Source organism: Podarcis tiliguerta, assembly GCF_965153285.1.
Source record: "Podarcis tiliguerta genome assembly, chromosome: 6".
In the NCBI taxonomy this organism is placed as follows: Eukaryota; Metazoa; Chordata; class Lepidosauria; order Squamata; family Lacertidae; genus Podarcis; species Podarcis tiliguerta.
In genome coordinates this window covers 79,388,693-79,406,690 of record NC_139539.1, presented here as the reverse complement: position 1 = coordinate 79,406,690, position 17,998 = coordinate 79,388,693, and the positions used below count along the sequence as shown (strand labels likewise).

The 17,998-nt window shown below is 45.6% G+C and overlaps 2 protein-coding genes across 16 annotated transcripts in view; one reads left to right on the top strand and one right to left on the bottom strand.

The window, feature by feature from the left end:
• Window positions 1–17,998, bottom strand: part of LOC310679760 (uncharacterized protein) — a 111,930-nt gene that overhangs the window by 26,520 nt on the left and 67,412 nt on the right. For all 13 annotated transcript variants that reach the window (XR_014512494.1, XR_014512495.1, XR_014512496.1 and 10 more), the window contains one exon: window positions 17,488–17,566. Coding sequence is in view for 2 of the 13 variants with exons in the window: in XM_083445428.1 (XP_083301554.1) it covers window positions 17,488–17,566 (79 nt within the window). In the remaining 11 variants the exon portion in view is untranslated. The remainder of the gene's footprint in view (window positions 1–17,487; window positions 17,567–17,998) is intronic.
• Window positions 1–17,998, top strand: part of LHX9 (LIM homeobox 9) — a 37,630-nt gene that overhangs the window by 12,264 nt on the left and 7,368 nt on the right. For all 3 annotated transcript variants that reach the window (XM_083445371.1, XM_083445370.1, XM_083445369.1), the window contains exon 4: window positions 15,574–15,776. In XM_083445371.1, coding sequence (XP_083301497.1) covers window positions 15,574–15,776 — 203 coding nt within the window. The remainder of the gene's footprint in view (window positions 1–15,573; window positions 15,777–17,998) is intronic.

Here is a 17,998-nt window from a genome sequence, read left to right as displayed (position 1 = left end):
AAGCTCTATAAAACGTGTTCCCAGTTGTGTGTATGACTGCAGCTGAAGTCACACTGAATAAAACAGGACATGCTTTTTGGAAAATGTGCATAGGTTTGCATTGTTACTTAGAACTACAAGCTGACTGCAATGCACATGTGGTCCAGTTTCCCATATTACGTTATCATTTGGCTAATTACTGGGATGAGGGGCCTCTCCTAGCTTGAAGGTTCCCTCCTGCAGTGGGAAGATCTCCTGTTCATGGGCAAAGCCCACCTGTCGGGCAGCAATGTTAGGGTGCTTTGTTATCCTGGACCACTTTCAAAACATACGGCACATTTTATTAATCACCTGTGCTGCCTTTGCAGTTTTCAAGCAAAACCACAACATTGGCCACTGGCTATGATGTACATTTGATTTTCCAAATGGCTTTCTGTTCTGCTTTCTCTCCTCTTGAATTAATAATGTTGATAAGTGGCACAATGTAAGCCAAGAGGCATTCTTGCAGCCTAATCTTTGACCTGTTTACTCGGAAAAGCCTACTGAGTTCAGCAGGACTTCTTCCCAATTGAAGAAGCACATATCAGGCCACAGCCTGATGCTATGGATGTTGAGTTAGACTTAGTTCTAGGTCTGTGTCCAGCCTTTCCATTACTTTGAATGTGCCCTTTGGCACTTCAGGTCAAGGAGCTGATTCCTTCACATGGTCACATGGTCATGCTTGTTTTCAGATTCCTGTCCTCCCCAATTCACCTTTGCATTTTGGGTTGATATATATGCAGCGTGTGAAAATGGCATGACAATTACAGTGGTACCTCGGGTTACATACGCTTCAGGTTACAGACTCCGCTAACCCAGAAATATTACCTCGCGTTAAGAACTTTGCTTCAGGCTGAAAACAGAAATCGTGCAGCAGCGGCGCAGTGGCAGCAGGAGGCCCCATTAGCTAAAGTGGTGCTTCAGGTTAAGAACAGTTTCAGGTTAAGAACGGACCTCCGGAACGAATTAAGTACTTAACCCGAGGTACCACTGTATTGTTATGATATTGTATAATTGAACCAGCGCCTTTAAGGCTACGTCCCAACGGACGCTTGTGGATCAGCCCTCACTGAACACGTTCCTCTTGAGTGAAACTTGTGCAGGATAGGTTCAGAAATATTCAGATCTAGGGCACCAAATCCTTTCACATGGCAATAACAGCCTAAACCCTCTTCTTCCTGTGATCAATGGCTCCCTGCATGCTGGATTAAGGGGTTTAACAGAACAGAAAGGAGATAACTGAAAGGCAGACTGGGATTGACTTATTTCTTTATTATTATTATTATTTTTAAAAGGCCTTGCTGAGCAGAATTTATGTGGCCGTTGACCTCGACTCCCCCACCCCTTTCGGGTGTTGTAGCTAAAACAGAAGTAGTAACATTTTCCACCAATAAAAAGATTGCTGTCTCCTCCGAAATTCTAACTCCCAACATACTGGGGTTTGTCAAAAGAATGTAGCAGTGACCTCTGGTGGCTTCTGCAGGGAGAAGCCTTTCTCAGAGAGAGGAGGCAGAATATTTATTTTTAAAAACCGTAGGGTTTTTTGGGGTGTGTGTGTGTGTGTGTGTGTAGGAGCTGTCTGTTGCTGCTGCATTGGCCTTAAATGTGAGAGACAGCGAAGAAAAGATGGCATATTTTAATAGGCCAACTTTCTCTTGTTTGCCAAGCTGCCTTATATTCAGAGCAACATTCAGAAACTGACTGGATTTGAGGCTGTTGTGTGTGTTCAGCAGTGGCGTAGCGTGGGTTGTCAGCACCCGGGGCAAGGCAAGTAATTTGCACCCCTAACCCGTGGATTTGCGCCCTCTAACCCGTGGATTTGCGCCCCCTAACCCTAACCCCCAGATGTTGCGCCCGGTGCGGACGGCCCCCCCTGCACCCCCCACGCTACGCCACTGGTGTTCAGCCTTTGAGGGGTTTGTGTGCTTTTCATGTGTTGTGTAGAAGGAGGATTTTTGCCAGGTATGCTGCCCACCCTCCACTCCCAACTATAGTGGTGAGGCAAAGTGACCTACCCAGGTCAATTATAAAATAATCGGAGAAAGTTCTGTTTCCCTTAATGAGCTAGATGCCAACTGTTCCTTTCCTAGGAAATGTGGCTTGATTCAGGTCCAGTTTTAAAATGTACATTCGTAAAAGTTCTCTCCAGATCAGACCAATAACTCTGGCCCACTAGTTCATGTTATCCAATTCTCAGTGGCAGCTGTGTTACCTCCAGTGGGGTAGCGTGGGGGGTGCAGGGGGGGCCGGCCGCACCGGGCGCAACATCTCTGCCCCTACCGGGTTAGGGGGCGCAAATTACTTGCCTTGCCCCGGGTGCTGACAACCCATGCTACGCCACTGGTTACCTCTGGTTCTAGGATGTGAATATTTTTATATTTTTTTTAAAGAACATTTTTATGATATAACAAGGACAACAACAAATGTCCTTCCTGAGGCACTCCTTTAGGATGTGAATATTTGAATTATTTATTTTTAAAGAAGAGAAGTGTGAGTTGAGGAGGCAGAGGGAAAAGCTAGCAAAAGGCTCTGTCCCTTTTGAGACGGTACACTTTCCTACAATCTTTGGGAACGGTGCCTATAATTCCCTGACAACACTTCTGCCATGTTTTGTTAGTTCCCCATCTAGATGTCATGATTTACCACCTGGCTGCTTTGTGAATAAGAGATCTCCCTGGCCTAGAGCCTGTGAGCTGGAGTGCTGTTTTTATACAGCATCAACTTGCATGATGGTTCTGGTTCCAAGAGCATTTCCACCCATGACGTGAGGTTTGTCAAGTGCAGTGGTCTGTTCATGTGTCTTTTAAACCGCGGATTGATGTGAAACTGCTAAAGGTGTGGAGAAAAATATTTTTACTTGCCACATAAAAAATTTTGTTGTAAAAATTTTTGTTTGAAAGCTGCCAATCCTACATGATGTGACTATAATCTGTACATAAATATGAAGTCACAGGGATAAAGCCTAACCTACATCTAGAATATCCATTGGGGTTTTAAAAAGGGTCCTTTTCCTGCTTTTAATTCCACACAAACAGCCTTCGTATGCAAACTATGAATAACAAGCACAAGAATAGCTCTAGGGTGCTTCCTTGTATGAAAGCATCATATGTGAAAACATGGTTGGGGTACTACAGTCCTGTGTAAGCATGCCTACTTGGCTGGGAGTAAATCCCATTGAACTCAGGCAAGCTCTCATCTAACATATCGGGCTGCATAGCTGCAGCCCTGTGGTCACTTATTCATCATGCTAACAAAACTATTAGCCTGCAGATCTGCTTACCTGGAAGTAAGCCCCATTGAAGCCAATATGATTTAATTTCTGGGTAGGTATGGCTTAGGTCCGCGTAGCTGATCTCTTTTCTCATGAAAATAAGTTTTCAAAGTAGGGTGGCTAGATGAAAAAGGAAACTGGGCTCCTACCCCTTTGATGGTTGTGGGGCAGAAGTAATTCCCATTGGTGCATCTTGATTGACAGGCTGCACCTACTGAAATTCCTTCTGCTACAAAGACAGAAAAAAAGGTTTCTATTTCATCTAGTCATCTTAGTTAAATATATATATATATTGGTGTGCGCGCACACCATATAATATGTAAGTTAAAACAATTAACATGCCAGCTAAAAACCGAACAGCAAAGCTGATTGTTTATGAATGTTTTCACCTGGTTTTGGGAGGAATCAAGTAAGGAAGTAGCAGCTTGGTTGATTTTTCCTAGGTAGGGAATTGCAGGAGGCTGAAAAGGCTTTAAGTAAGGCGGCGTGATGCCAAAGATGCCAGGATTCCTGAACCTTTAATAGTTGTATGGAAGAGGGGATTCCAGTGGGGTAGCTTGTCATGCAAAAGCCACACCTGCTGATGTCACCTCTGCAGGACAATAACAGGTCTGTCTCACCTGGCCTTTGTTCACCAATGGCTTTCACATCTGGGGGGAAAAACAGAATAGCAGAGCAAACTCTAGCCCACCCCATTTTATTGTCCTGATCTGAGCAGCTTTGGAGGTCATATTCACTGGGCTCAACCCTCCATGTTAATACTGAGCTCATTCTCTAAGTGCAGGCTATTTCGTAGTCAAAAACAGCCACAGCCACACATGAGAGGGAAGTTATCAGGGTGCTTGAGAGAATCCTAATGTTTGTAAAAGTAGAACAAAGGTTTTTTGGTGGGGGGAACCCTAAGTGTGCAAGCGTAGACCAGCAGATTATGATAATGCTCAGCAATGCTGAGCTAATGGGGGGGGGGGGGGGAAATGGAGTGTCCCGAAATAAAGCCGGATTGGAAGCCTGAATAGTAACACTCCGCACTGCAATAATTTGTTGCAGGTCTCACTTGTGGGCCTTAATTCTGAGTAAACACACACGCAATCAGGTGGCAAACATTGTAGATGGAGTTATTTTTAAATTAGGGTTTTCTTCATTTTCTGCTTTAGTTCTATGTTTTTTAAAAAGAGGACTTTAAAAAAAAGGTATGTGAAAAGAGGACCTGCAGTCCAGTTTGCAGGCATGCCTGCATGAATGTACGGAAATGTGTATAGGATTGTAGACTCCTGAATATATTTTTTTAGGACCGCAGTCCAAGTGAGCTGGTTTGTTCTAAAAAGGATAGCAAGTGGTTTAAAATAGATTTAATATAGGGAGGGGGAAGTTGAAAGCCATTCAACAAAACTGGAAAAGATTCTACTCATCATGATACCTGGATTTAATAAACTCATACTGCTGTCATCCCAACCTTTTCTTTTTTAAAAAGGAATGCAACACGTTGATCCGAGGAGCAAAATATTATAATTATGAGGGGGAGGGAAGTGTGTGCACGCACACGTGTGAAGGCAGGACTATGGGCTCATCCATACTTCCTCTTGTGCCATGCCTGGAAAGCATGGGTCAGAGTGGTTTTCCTCTTGACCAGCTCCTTTCCGAAGGGAAAATCTGCTTCTTAGCGATAGGTCAGAACAAATGGCAATGGGAGGGGACACGATTGAGGGGCTCTGATTAAGTGCTAAAGAGTGGTTTCCCCAGGGTGGGGGGAAGCAGCAGGACAAGAGGAAGTGTGGGTAAGTCCTATATAGCTTCATGAAGTTTGATCCTAAATGCTTTGCTCAGAGAATGTGTCTGCTTAGGACGGCAGCCTCAGATTATGTCCACCTTGTGCTTCCAAGGAAGGGTTGGGATGAATGAAAAACATATCACACGGAGGTGACTTTAAATTGCTCCCTGCGGTGCCAGTCTCTGTTGTGCAAGGCAGAGTTCAAATTCTATAGCAAGGAAAGATTGCCAACTTTTCTGCCAGCCCCTTTGGTTTTGACATCAACCATAGCTTCAACGGCAAACATAGCAAATGATGATGCTCATCTCCGTTCTACAAAAAGGCTCCAGCTGCTGATTTTTGCAGCTTATAACAGCTGTTAGAGGCACAAGAGCAGGTCTGGCCAACCCCCCACTCCTCTAGTGTGTGTGGTCAGTAGGAAACTTAAATTGAATAGTGAACGTCTTCAGGGGCAAGGAGAAAGTCACTCTGCCTTCTTTATCATACTCTGCCTGCAAAAATCAATGCATTCAGCTAGGCTTAACTCTGCAATGGATTGTGATCATGCGCTATAGTAATATTTTATTGTACACTTGTGCAGTCAATGTTAGTTATTTCTGTGATATAGCAAGTGGGGGGGCATGTTGTGGGAACCTTAAGCATAAATGTAAGGCCTCTGCCATATTATGTGATGTGTATTATATGTAGTGTTTTTACTTGGAGACTATTTGTGACAATATATTGTCCAGAGCTGACAAATATCACAAAGGCAAGTGCCTATCAGAATTTCTCCAAAGTCCAGGCAATTTCCTTTTCCTGACAAGGTGTTACAAAGGCATTGCTTTAGAAGTCTCCTTTTAATTGAGAGTGCAGTAACTTCGTAGCTGAAACCTGAGAAGATTGTGCAAATGCCAAAAAAAAAAAAAAAAAAAAGGTAACGGGACCCCTGACCATTAGGTCCAGTCGTGGCCGACTCTGGGGTTGCGGCGCTCATCTCGCTTTATTGGCCGAGGGAGCCGGCGTACAGCTTCCAGGTCATGTGGCCAGCATGACTAAGCCGCTTCTGGTGAACCGGAGCAGCACACGGAAACGCCGTTTACCTTCCCGCCAGAGCGGTACCTATTTATCTACTTGCACTTTGATGTGCTTTTGAACTGCTAGGTTGGCAGGAGCAGGGACTGAGCAATGGGAGCTCACCCCGTCGCGGGGATTCGAACTACCGACCTTCTGATTGGCAAATCCTAGGCTCTGTGGTTTAACCCACAACGCTACCCACGTCCCTGTGCCGAAAGAATATATGGCACCAAAAGCTGCAGAAGAACTTGAGAGAGAGACTATAGTTAAGTGACCTGCAGAAGGTCTCAGGTGGAACCACTACATCTTCATTAGGCGGGACAAAAGTTGCAGGGATCTGCCTGAGACTATAGAGCCAATGTCCGTAAGAGTAGACATTAGTGGTCTAGATAGACAAACAGTCTGAGCTGGTATCAAGTGTCTAATCCTGATGCAAAGTAGCAAAAGATGGCAGTGGAATAAGTGGTGTGGCAGAGAGACCTCCCTAATGCATGATCAACAGGCTGTTTGTTACAGAACCTGTGGTCCTCCAGATGTTGTTGGACTTCAGATCTCATCATCCATGACTGGCAGACTTCCTGGCTCTGGATGGTGGGAGATGGAGTCTAGAAGGATCTGGAACAGGTCCCTCATCCCTGCCTACAGGGCTTCAAGAAAGCAAATGCATGACATTTCTGTTTGTAGAATTACAGAATGTTTTGTAGATGGGGAAGTGGGAGAACGGCACCTTGTTTTCTCATATTCTAGGGGAGGCTGGCTCAATATGTGGCCCTCCTCAATCAAATGCAGCACACCAGCTGCATCATGTGGTTCGACATCTCCTCTGTCCTTGCAGTCCTGCGCAGGAGGAAAAAGAGCAGGTTGCTTGAGCCTGCAGGGGACTGCCACACATGGCTGGATATTGATGGATTGGCGCTTGAACTTGGGGTGCCAGATTTAAATCTGGAGAACATCCATAGCTCAGTGGCAGAGCCTTTGCTTTGCAGCCAGAAGGTTCCAGATTCAACCCCCAATAGCAATTCCAGGTAGGGCTGGGAATGTTGCCAATTGGAAACCCAGGAGAGCTGCGGCCAGTCAGTGTAGGCAATACTGAGCTGGATGGATCAGTGCTTTGACACGGTAGAAGGCAGCTTCCCAATGTTCCTATTGGTCAACTCTTCTGGTTGGCCACAGCTTCTTTTCTTGCCCATTCCCTACCCAGCCTTGTTTTCTTCCCCCTTCACAGACTTCCAGGTGTGCCACACAGCAAGCAAGAGGGGGAGATGCATGTCAGAGCCGGGAGGGACGGGGCAGCATGAGCTGCCCTTGCCTCCTTGCCTGCCACATTGGGATTTCAAAAGATATGTGAATGTCTCTAGCTCTGAATTTGAACCCGTGATCCCTTTACCAAACGCTCTGCTCTTCTAGGCTGAAAAGGAAATATACGGAGGACAAGGTGTTGTTCTTAAAATAGTTTTGGAAGGGAACCGATAGGGTGAAGGCCAACTTTCCTCAACCTGGTGCCCTCCAGATGTTTGGGACTCCAACTTCCTTTAGCCCCAGTGAGAGATGCTGATGACGATGATGAAAATGTGAGTTTGAGTCCAACAACAGAAGGCCGCAGGCATCCCTAGCCTAATTGCAGAACATGCAACCTGGTGGTGTCCTTCTCATCACAGTTCTGCTTTTGCTGCTTCTCTGGAGAGGAGAAAGCTCCTGGGTTAGAATAAGGGAACTCTAGAGTTCGAAGGGACCCAAAGGGTCGTCGAATCCAACCCCCTGCAAGTCCTTCTCTGGTACAGAAGGTATTCCATTTCTCCTCCTGGCCAGGGCATCTCCATTTAAAGTAGTGTTGCCTCCAAAGAAAGGGGTAGGTAGGGGAGACCACTGCCTCTGCCTGTCTTGGGAAGAGAACAGATGCCCTCTTCTAAGCGGTGCGATTTGGATAGGAACAATCTGGAAACAGGATTCCCGGAAGGGAACCTGTTCCCAAATAATACAAAAGGCTTCTCCGTTCCAGACAGTGCCATTGCGGATGCTTAATCTGGCCCATTCAGTGCCAGTCAGAGATGCTTTCGAATGAAAGGCATCCACCAAGCAGCCAACACAGGGTGTGTCTGTGCAAGAGGGAGCTCTAACCTGGCATCAGCCACAGTCCTGTCTTGGAAGCACAGCAGGCAAGAGAACCAAGCAGGATAAGAGCCCTTGTAGCCAGCTAGGTTCTTTTTAATTTTTTGTGAAGACTTAAACAATTCTTGCCTGCCCACCCAGGCGTTGCGTGGGTTGTCAGCACCCGGGGCAAGGCAAGTAATTTGCGCCCCCCGCTGCACTGTCCCTCCCCCAGATAGTCCCTCTTTCTCTCTCCACACCGCACCGCATGCCTGGCACCCCTCCCCCACAGTGGGCGTCGGCCCGGCGGCTCGGATTGGCTTTGCACAGCCAGCACTGCAGTGAGAGAGAGAGAGAGTGAGCCAGGTAGGGGCAGAGAGCTGCGAGTGCGAGCGCGCCCCCCCCAGATGTTGCGCCCGGTGCGGCCGGCCCCCCCTGCACCCCCACGCTACGCCACTGCCCACCACCCCCAGAAACCAACATGGAAATGCAGAAAACTGAGTGGAAGTATAAGAAATGGAGAGGAGCTGAAATGGGCAGATTTTCCCCATCCCTGCCAATACTCCTGGTTTTCTATTCTCCCCTCCAACATTCAAGCAGCAATCCATGGGCAATGAGCATGCTGAGTCTGCACTGGGCTGTTCCCCCCACCTACTCCCCCAAGTGTCTTTTTAAAAACAATGTTGTACTTCTGAAACCTTGAGTCTGCTGATAACCACCCTCTTGTCTTGAGAATGGAGGGTGCCCTTTTGGCTATCCAATGAGTTTGCTATTAGTCCATAGTAAAGGTAAAGGGACGCCTGACCATTAGGTCCAGTCGCGAACGACTCTGGGGTTGCAGCGCTCATCTCACTTTATTGGCCGAGGGAGCCGGTGTACAGCTTCCTGGTCATGTCGCCAGCATGACTAAGCCGCTTCTGGCGAACCAGAGCAGCGCACGGAAACACCGTTTACCTTCCTGCCGATGCGGTACCTATTTATCTACTTGCATTTTGACGTGCTTTCGAACTGTTAGGTTGGCAGGAGATTAGTCCATAGTATTTGCAATATTTTTACATTGCCATTTGACCATATGATTCCCAAGGTGTCTTACAGCTCATCAAATTAAAATGAAATATTTTCAGCAACCTACACTTGAAACATCTGAACTGAAAATAGTGTTTTTTAAAAATGTATTCCTCATCCCTTGGTGAATCTGTAGAGAGAAATGCTCTAGTTTCATCTCTGGGATGTGCAACATAGAGGAAGGGACAGACAGGTAGTGGAAATGGGTTGAGATTATACCCCTTTTCATAGAATCATAGAATTGTAGAGTTAGAAGGGACCACAGGGGTCATCTAGTCCAACCCCCTGCAACACAGGATTCTTCTGCGCAATGTGGGGCTTGGTCACACAATCCCGAGATTAAGAGTCTCATGCTCTACTGACTGAGCATGACTGGAACTCTACAAACAAATTAAGTGGGGCGATAGTGTCACATTAGCTCTGACCTCAACTATTTTGTCTATGGAAAGCCCCAAACATGCTAAGAATAAGTCACACAACCATCTGGAGAAATGAGAGGAACAGGTTTAGAACGGATAGTCAGTTTTCATTCTGTACAAAACCAGCCACTGCATCATGAAACCTAAAACAATATTCTCAAAAGGGTTAGGTCTTTGGGAAAAACAGTCTATCGCAGTCCATTGTTTCATGGGTCTTTAGTTGCTAAAGACATTGTAGCTTATCTTGCACCGCTAAAAAAATGAATAAAACGAGCTGGTAACCTACAAAATTAGCCGTCTTCTAACACCCTGATCCTATTATGTGGAAAGATTCCCTGTAGAGATCAACAGGACTTGATATCATGCAATGCATTTAGGAAGGAGTGGGGGAAGCAGATTTGTTTTAACTATTTAGCATGAAAAATTAGATCACTTTTCAGGATCTGTTCAATGTGGGAACAGCTAGAGAGACTTCAATGGTCCTGCTTATGTCACAGAGCAAACAATGCGAATTAAGTTTAATTGAAATGATTGGCTCTAAAGGAATTTAATTAGTCCATATTTAAAGCATGTGTGAGTGTGTGTGTATCATCTGATTTGCACACAGAGAGACACCTTGGACTGCTTCCCAACAGTTGGCTGGATTTATTCACAAAGCTTAAGCCAACCCCCAACCCCTGAGAAAAAGCTGGAAAAGCATACATTATACTCTGCACATTACATCAGTCCATGGAGACTTAGATTTTACAGTTTATATATTAAAAAGAGGCAAAAGCATCTCACATCTGCATTTACCCTCTCCTTCCAAAAGGAAAAAAAATAACCTGCAGCATTTTAAAGCTGCTTTTCTCAGCGCCACTGTGAAAGGCTGGCTCAAGTGCCCCATGCATTCCAATAATCCCTGAGACCAGGAAAAAAATGCTTAAAAGAAAATACAGAAGAGCCAGAGCTTTTAAAGAAGCTTTCACTAGAGAAAGCAAGCTGGAATATAGTGATCCCCAGTACAAAGTTTAAGAACCATTATGCTACATTAAAGTTGACAATGCTATCTCTTTGCAGTCAGTTTTTCCATGGTTTCTAATTAATATATGTATCAGTTTGGGGCTGCAGTTCATGCACACTTACCCAGGAGTTAAGTCTCACTGAACTCAGTCGAGCCTACATCTGGGTATGCATGCACAGATTTGTGCTGTTAGTGCACAACCAAATTTCTCAGACGCCCTGAGTTCATCCACTTTGCTTGTCCCATGCCTAGAAAGCTGAACGGTTTTCTGTTCCCCCTGCTGCTATTCCTGGGGAAACCTGCTCTTTGCCGCTGAATCAGAGCCAACGTCAACCTGTGGGAAACCCTATTGGCGTTTGCGCCAATTCATCAGTAAGGAGTGGGCTTCCCGGGGGAAGCAGCAGAACAAGAGGAAGTGTGGAGGAGCTACCTGTGACACTGGTTATTCTTCTTCCTGTTTTATCAGTGCTGGAAACTGAAGCAGGAGCTTCCACACTGGACTTTTTCTCTAGTACTACCACCTATTCATTTGTGAATCCAAACCGTAGGCGCTTTGAGATGGGGACTGTAAATGGATTGCTGAGATATTGCAAGTTTCCCTTGGGAAGTGTAAATCTGGATTAAAATGAGAAGAAGAAAAAGCAGGCTGGCAATTTTTAATGACAACAATTTTGCGTGGACCTTGCAAAAAAGGAAATAAAGGTGCATGCATGAGGAGCACCCATTCCCCATTATAAACACCCATCTGGAAGCACCTCCAGCCCTGGAGATGTTTCTTACGCAAATCACATACACTGCCACGGAGTCCCACCCCTTCCTCAAAGAGTGAGTCATAGCTGCGAAAGTGACTAATCCTAGGCAATAGACAGAGCTGTACAAACTTTGCATGTTGGTGACACACTTTTTAGACATGCATCATTTCGCGACACGGGAATTCAGTTTTGCTAGCAAACCGGAGGTTAAACTAACCCCTTTCCAGCCCCGGGAGGAGCATGGGGAACGTTCGCGCGACACACTTACACACTGCAGCCGACACACTAACGTGTCGCGACACACAGTTTGGAAAGCTCTGCACTAGACTATCAGGGATGGGTGCATGAGAGCATACAGTGAGAGAGAATCCATGCATGTGTGTGTAGGATTGACCCATCAGGCCAATTGCTCTCAGGAAAAGGACGGGCAAGGGATGGGCAAGGGTGAATGAGGCTTGTGGGTATATGTGGACCTTGTGGCACACATTTGTGTTCCATATGTGGCAGGGAGGAGCCACCAATCAGAAGGTTACTTCTGTGCAGGTGCTACATACTGTGGCTGCGTATGAACCAGCCTTGGGAAAGACTCTTATGCCTGAAACCCTGAATAACCTTTCTTCTGTTGGTGTAGGTAATACTGTGCTAATGATCTGACTTGGTGTGATCTAGTTTCCTAAGTGTTGTGGTGGCAGGCATGAGCCAACAACTCATGTCTGTTTCTTACCCCACACAGGACTTTCAATGCCACAGCTGTGTGTGAATTGCTTACAGGGTTAATTCCACCCTAGAATCCTATACTATACAAAACAACTCATCATCACTTCATAATCTGACCTGGTTTAGTATGCATGTAGGCCAGGCTTACAGAACTGGGATCTGTCAAACTGAGTAAGATTACTGGCCTCTCCCCCCAAAAAATCTCTGGAAGGCAGTGAAACAAAAAGATGTGCCCAGCTCCTGATAGGCTGCCCTTAATGGCAGCCAGTCTGCACTTGATATCCAGGCTTGTAATTTGCACAGGCCTGGTATACAGCATCATTACACAGTGCAGAATTCCTATTGCCACCATGTCAGTATAGGTTTAGGATGCAACTTGCGTGGTAATCTGAGATGCCGGGAGTCACAGCTCATCGCGTGTACACGCAACCGACCAACCACATTTTTAATCCTAAAGACATAGAATTGTAGAGTTGGCCACAAGGGTCATCTAGTCCAAGCCCATGCAATGCAGGAATCTTTTGCCCAACATGGGGCTTGAACCCACAATGCTGAGATTAAGAGTCTCACGTTGTACCAACTAACTATCCCAGGATGTGGGAGTCTACATGCCAGTTTCTTGAAGCTGCTGCTCAAACTTGCTGGTAAAGTTTCTGTGTGTGAGGGATGGGGAACCCTTCCTGAAGGTCACATTCCCTCATCTGCCACATTTGAGAGGAGGCACATGCCAGCGGGCGTGCAGCCAAAGGCAAACGTGGGCCGAGCAATGGGGGCAACACTGGCAGGGCTACATTCCAGCCGCACGCAAATCACAGGTTTCTGTGCGTGCTCCCCTCATGTACAGCTCCTCCGTCCTCCACTCAGACAAGCAAGATGCATTATCAGAGTTGCAGTGCAAAAGCTCTTGTGTAAGCATCCATCCAGGGAATGCTTGTCAAATTGCAATGCTTGTAGTCCTACGCATGGCAGGTGCAGGTGGGAGGAAGATCCAGTCCGGGCTTTTGCTCTAGTTCTGGGAGGCAAGGAATCATAGAATCATAGTTGGAAAGGACCACGAGGATCATCTAGTCTAAACCACTGCAATGTGGGAATCCTTTGCCCAACGTGGGGCTCAAACTCACAGCCATGAGATTAAGAGTCTCATGCACGGAAGAGGAGAAACTGGGTGCTTGTTGACACCTCCTTCATTTCCGAGGAGAGGAGAATTTAAGAGAACTAAAGGGAGAGACAGGGCAGAGGTCATGTTTAAGCCTCTGTGCTGGTGCTGGAGTAGCCCTATGATGATGATGATGATGATGATGATGATGATGTATTTATTATTATTATTTGAATAGGACATCCCTATTTTAATCAGAGAAGTGTTGGGCAAACTTCTGGGGAGCAGTGGTGGTTGTGGGGAGGTTAACTGCTCCCATCACTTTTGGCCTCCTCCTTCTCTGGTGCAAATTGCCCCCTCCTGTGCCAGGTAGAGAAGTGGGTCTCAGGATGTCAGCAGCACATGAGAGGGCTGTGCAGCGTTCAGTTCTTGCCACAGTTGGCCGATTTCTGTAAGTGAATTTTCCCTCCCTTTTGCTGTTCCAAATGTTGAGTGAGATTTTAAACAATTCCTTGGGAACACGCTGCAAAGCTCTTCCTTGCCCCCGGGGAAGAGGCTTCCCTTAAATAATAATGCAAAAGGAGTGAAACCTGGCAGGCTTGTTCTCAAAACACCGGCTCCCTTAACAGATGTGGAAGCAGTGAACATAATAAATGTTTAAAACAGGAAAAGGCCAAGGTGGACCCTTTGGCACTTCCGTCTAAACTGCACTTCTCCCCCTGCACCCACAAGTGATTTCGCTTACTATTCTGGGGTTTAATGTGAAATGAAATGGGAGAATTATGGACTGTACCACTTCTGTCTCAGCATTTTGCTGGTGGAGCCCCTCTCTCTCCCTGGCCACTATCACACCACACATTTAAAGCACCATGATACCACTTTAAAACAGCCATGGCTTCGCTCAAGGAATTCTGGGAGATGTGGTTTGTTAAGGGTGCTGAGAGTTGTTAGGAGAGCCGTTTCCTCAGAGTTGCAATTCCCAGAATTCCCTGAGAACAGAAACTGTCTGATAAATCACTCTGTGAATTGCAGTTCTGTGTGGGGAATATAGCTCCCAGAATTCTTCGGGGGAAGCCATGACTGTTTAAAGTGGTATCATGGTGATTTAAATGCAAGGTACGAAACATGGGCGTAGCCAGGATTTATTTTAGGGGGACAGGCTTTATGTTGGGGGGGGGGCAGAACTGAGTTATCTGTGATGCAGTTGGTCAGTTTTGTTAAGTATTTTTATATGTTTACTTGATTTGGGAGAGGCAGCTGCCCCCCTGCACTCCCCTAGCTATGTCCATGGAATGAAAATGGCCGTGTCATATTTCTTAATGCTTCCCCATGTTAAGAATAAAACAAAACGCTTCCCTGCATATTGTAAGCTAATGCATCAGGGAGAGGTCTATCTCAGACCTTCCACATGTCCCTATTTTCTAGAGACAGTCACAGATTTACAGAAGCTGTCCTGCTTTCTGATTTGATCCTGGAGTGTCCCACTTTTCCTTAGGAAGTTCCTATTTTCACCAGAGAAATCTTGGAGGGTATGGATGTAGGCGACCCCTGAGCCAAGGAGATGAATAACTATACAACCTTTAGAAGACATCTGAAAGCAGCCCTGTATAGGGAAGTTTTTTTAATGTTTAACATTTCATTATGTTTTTATATATGTTGGAAGCCGCCCAGAGTGGCTGGGGCAACACAGTCAGATGGGTGGGGTAATAATAATAATAATAATAATAATAATAATAATAATAATAAATAGGATGTCCCTATTTTCATTGGAGAAATGTTGCAGGGTATGCTATATTAAATCTTTCTCTCCGATACATTAGTATATTACATTCAGGCACCACCTTTATTCCTATTTTAATCCTGCAAGAGCATTCAAAAATACACTTCCCCTTACCTGTTGTCTGAAGTCTGGTAGTCCAATACTGCACCACCTTATCTGGTGTGACATATAGGTGTGCTCTTTGCATAGTAATATGACTGCATTCAGGCAATGTAACACACCACAGTATTATATGGGCCTGGTAAACATGTAATCCCATACTTAGGAGAAATATATTTGCCCTCTCTTCTCCCTTATTTTTTAAAAAGGTTTAGGAACATAGGAAGCTGCCTTATATTGAGTCTGACAATTGGCCCATATACCTGGTCTTTTCCCAGCCCTACCTGCAAGCGCCAGAGCTTGAACCTGGGACCTTCTGCATGCAAAACAGATGCTCTCCCACTGAGCTATGGCCCTTCTCCTCCATGGCATCTGCTTGCTTGAGATGTTCATGTAGGATCTCCACCCAACTCTTTGGGCATTTTCTGTGGCTTCTCCAAACAGGTTGCAATGAGAACGAGGCAGACCACCTGGACAGAGACCAGCAGCCTTATCCCCCATCTCAGAAGACCAAGCGCATGCGCACTTCTTTCAAGCACCACCAGCTCCGCACCATGAAGTCCTACTTTGCTATTAACCACAACCCAGATGCCAAGGACCTCAAGCAGCTTGCCCAGAAGACGGGCCTAACTAAGAGAGTTCTGCAGGTAAGAGCCTTACGTTACAAAACTTCCCCCCCTCCACTTCAAAATAGCACATCCCTTACTTCCAACGCCTTCCATCACCCTTGTGCTAGGCTTCATTGAGTTGTGTCCCTCCATAGATACAGAGGGTTCAGGGCTAAACATGTATACCTTCAGATCTAAATGCACCCAGGGAATGCTCAAGGGAAGCATGATGCTACCCTCCAGGGCCAACACCTCCCAGCGCAGAAGGAGAATCCAGCCCTCAGAAGAGCAGATATTCTATTCTCATCAGGGTAGGACCTTCATGTAGCGTCCTTCTTAACCAAAACAGGAACTAGTAGGCTTTGTTGAAGGCAAATGAAAGTTACAATCCTTGGGCATCCAGTCAAGCCATTGAGTGCAAACTTTTGTTTCCCCTTGTAGTAATTTTTCATTGTGGAAGTTCCCCATTTTTTGTTGGTCCGTTAAGGGGCCTCCCTATTAAACAGAATGGAGGGCTGCTATGCATGATCAGCAGCCCCATGTGACACATCTGTTGCTGGATTGTACCATTTTAGAATGTGGGCAGGGGATAGATTTCCTCAATGTCCTTCCAGGAAAATATAACTTGTCTCCACATATAGAGCTAGCATGTCAGGGAGGAGGTGCTAGCTTGGTCTTCTTCCTTACATGCTAATTTTCACTCTGCTTGGGGCGCATTGAAACATTTGACCCTGCTACTCCTGAAGCCCATAGTAGTCTAATCCAGCAAGAGATAAATCTCACAGGTTTGCTGATTATGTAGGAGAAAAAAATCCACCTTTAACCTGACTTTTCCCACAAACTGAGCATTTCTTAGGAATGTTTCCCACTGATCAACTTTGGGTTATTCTTGGGAATGTGATAGATCTGAGGTCTGTCTACTGAGTTACTCAGTGAAAATAAATGATCACCATGCAAGAATGATAATTAGACTCATGGCGGCTTCCTCCCATTTGTAAAAAATAAATTAATCATACCTTTAAATTGCCCATAGTTTATCGTATCTTGTAAGCCAGCTTCGTAGAAACCATCAACCACCACCACCACCACCAATGAATGGAAGATATTTAAATAAAATTAAGCAAAGTATATGCAAAGGGAAAGAAGTGTCTGAGCAAAAGCAATAACTCACCTGATAGTGAAACAGAATGCAAAGAGTGTAAGAAAAGTAGTTCATTATTGGGAGATAGTTTCTTTCTCTTTGCATTTCTTCTTCATGTTTTAAAATGTCTGTGTAAGTTAACCACCCCAAATACAACTTTTAGGGCTGTGTCCAAAAAAGTTAACCAGTTAGCACAAGGATTTCCACTTGCACAAAATAAATTCCCTTCTCTGCACCCCACTCCTCTGTTCTGAGGGTTCTTCGACCCCCCCAGAAGTAATTTGGGAGAGTGGGGTGGGGTAGGAGAGGAGGGAAAACACCATTGTGTAGGTGGAAGTCCTTGCACTGATGGGACCACTTTGGTGGATAAAACACTGAGGGTTGGATTCAACTAAATAGTTGCATGAATGTGAATCCGCACAATGAGTTCTTGAGAACCCCCAGAACAGTTTGTGGGGGGTTTGGGGTGGGAGGAGAGGGGAGTTCCATCTGGCAAGCAGGAATGCTTGGGATGACAGGAGAATCATCTGAATTCCACCCTAAGAATTGTGTTTGGGGTAGTAAACCCAGATATTGTAGCAGAGATGAGAAAAGAGCTAAGTTACATACCCATCAAAGCAATGATCTTCTAGCATGAATAGTTGAGCAGAACTTCTCAGGTCAGTTTCCAGTAGTGCTTCACCGTATCCTGGAGAAAGACATGGATTAGTAGCTATACATTTCGGCTTAGCATTCTAAACAGAACAAATCTAAGCCAAAAAAATAATGACTCCAATTATGATGTGGATCGGTGGTTTTCCACCTGTGTCCCAGGGAAACTGGGACTTCGTAGGAACACATCAGAGGTTCCTTAGGGAGAAGGTCAGTAATGGCAAGCAAGCTTTTCTGAAAGGTGGCTTGCCTGCCTCTATCAAACTCTCTCTGCAATGAACAGTTGCAGGAAAGTATTGTTTGTTGGTGTGTTTGAGGGACATTTTTACAATGTAAAAATGATACAGGGGGCCTGAGCTTTTAGCTAAGCTTAAAAGTGGGTGGATGAGTGGATGTGGATTATAGATTTCATCAAGGCCCTCCCCCCCATGTAATCTCAGCACTGCCCTCTCAGTTCAGACGAAGCAAC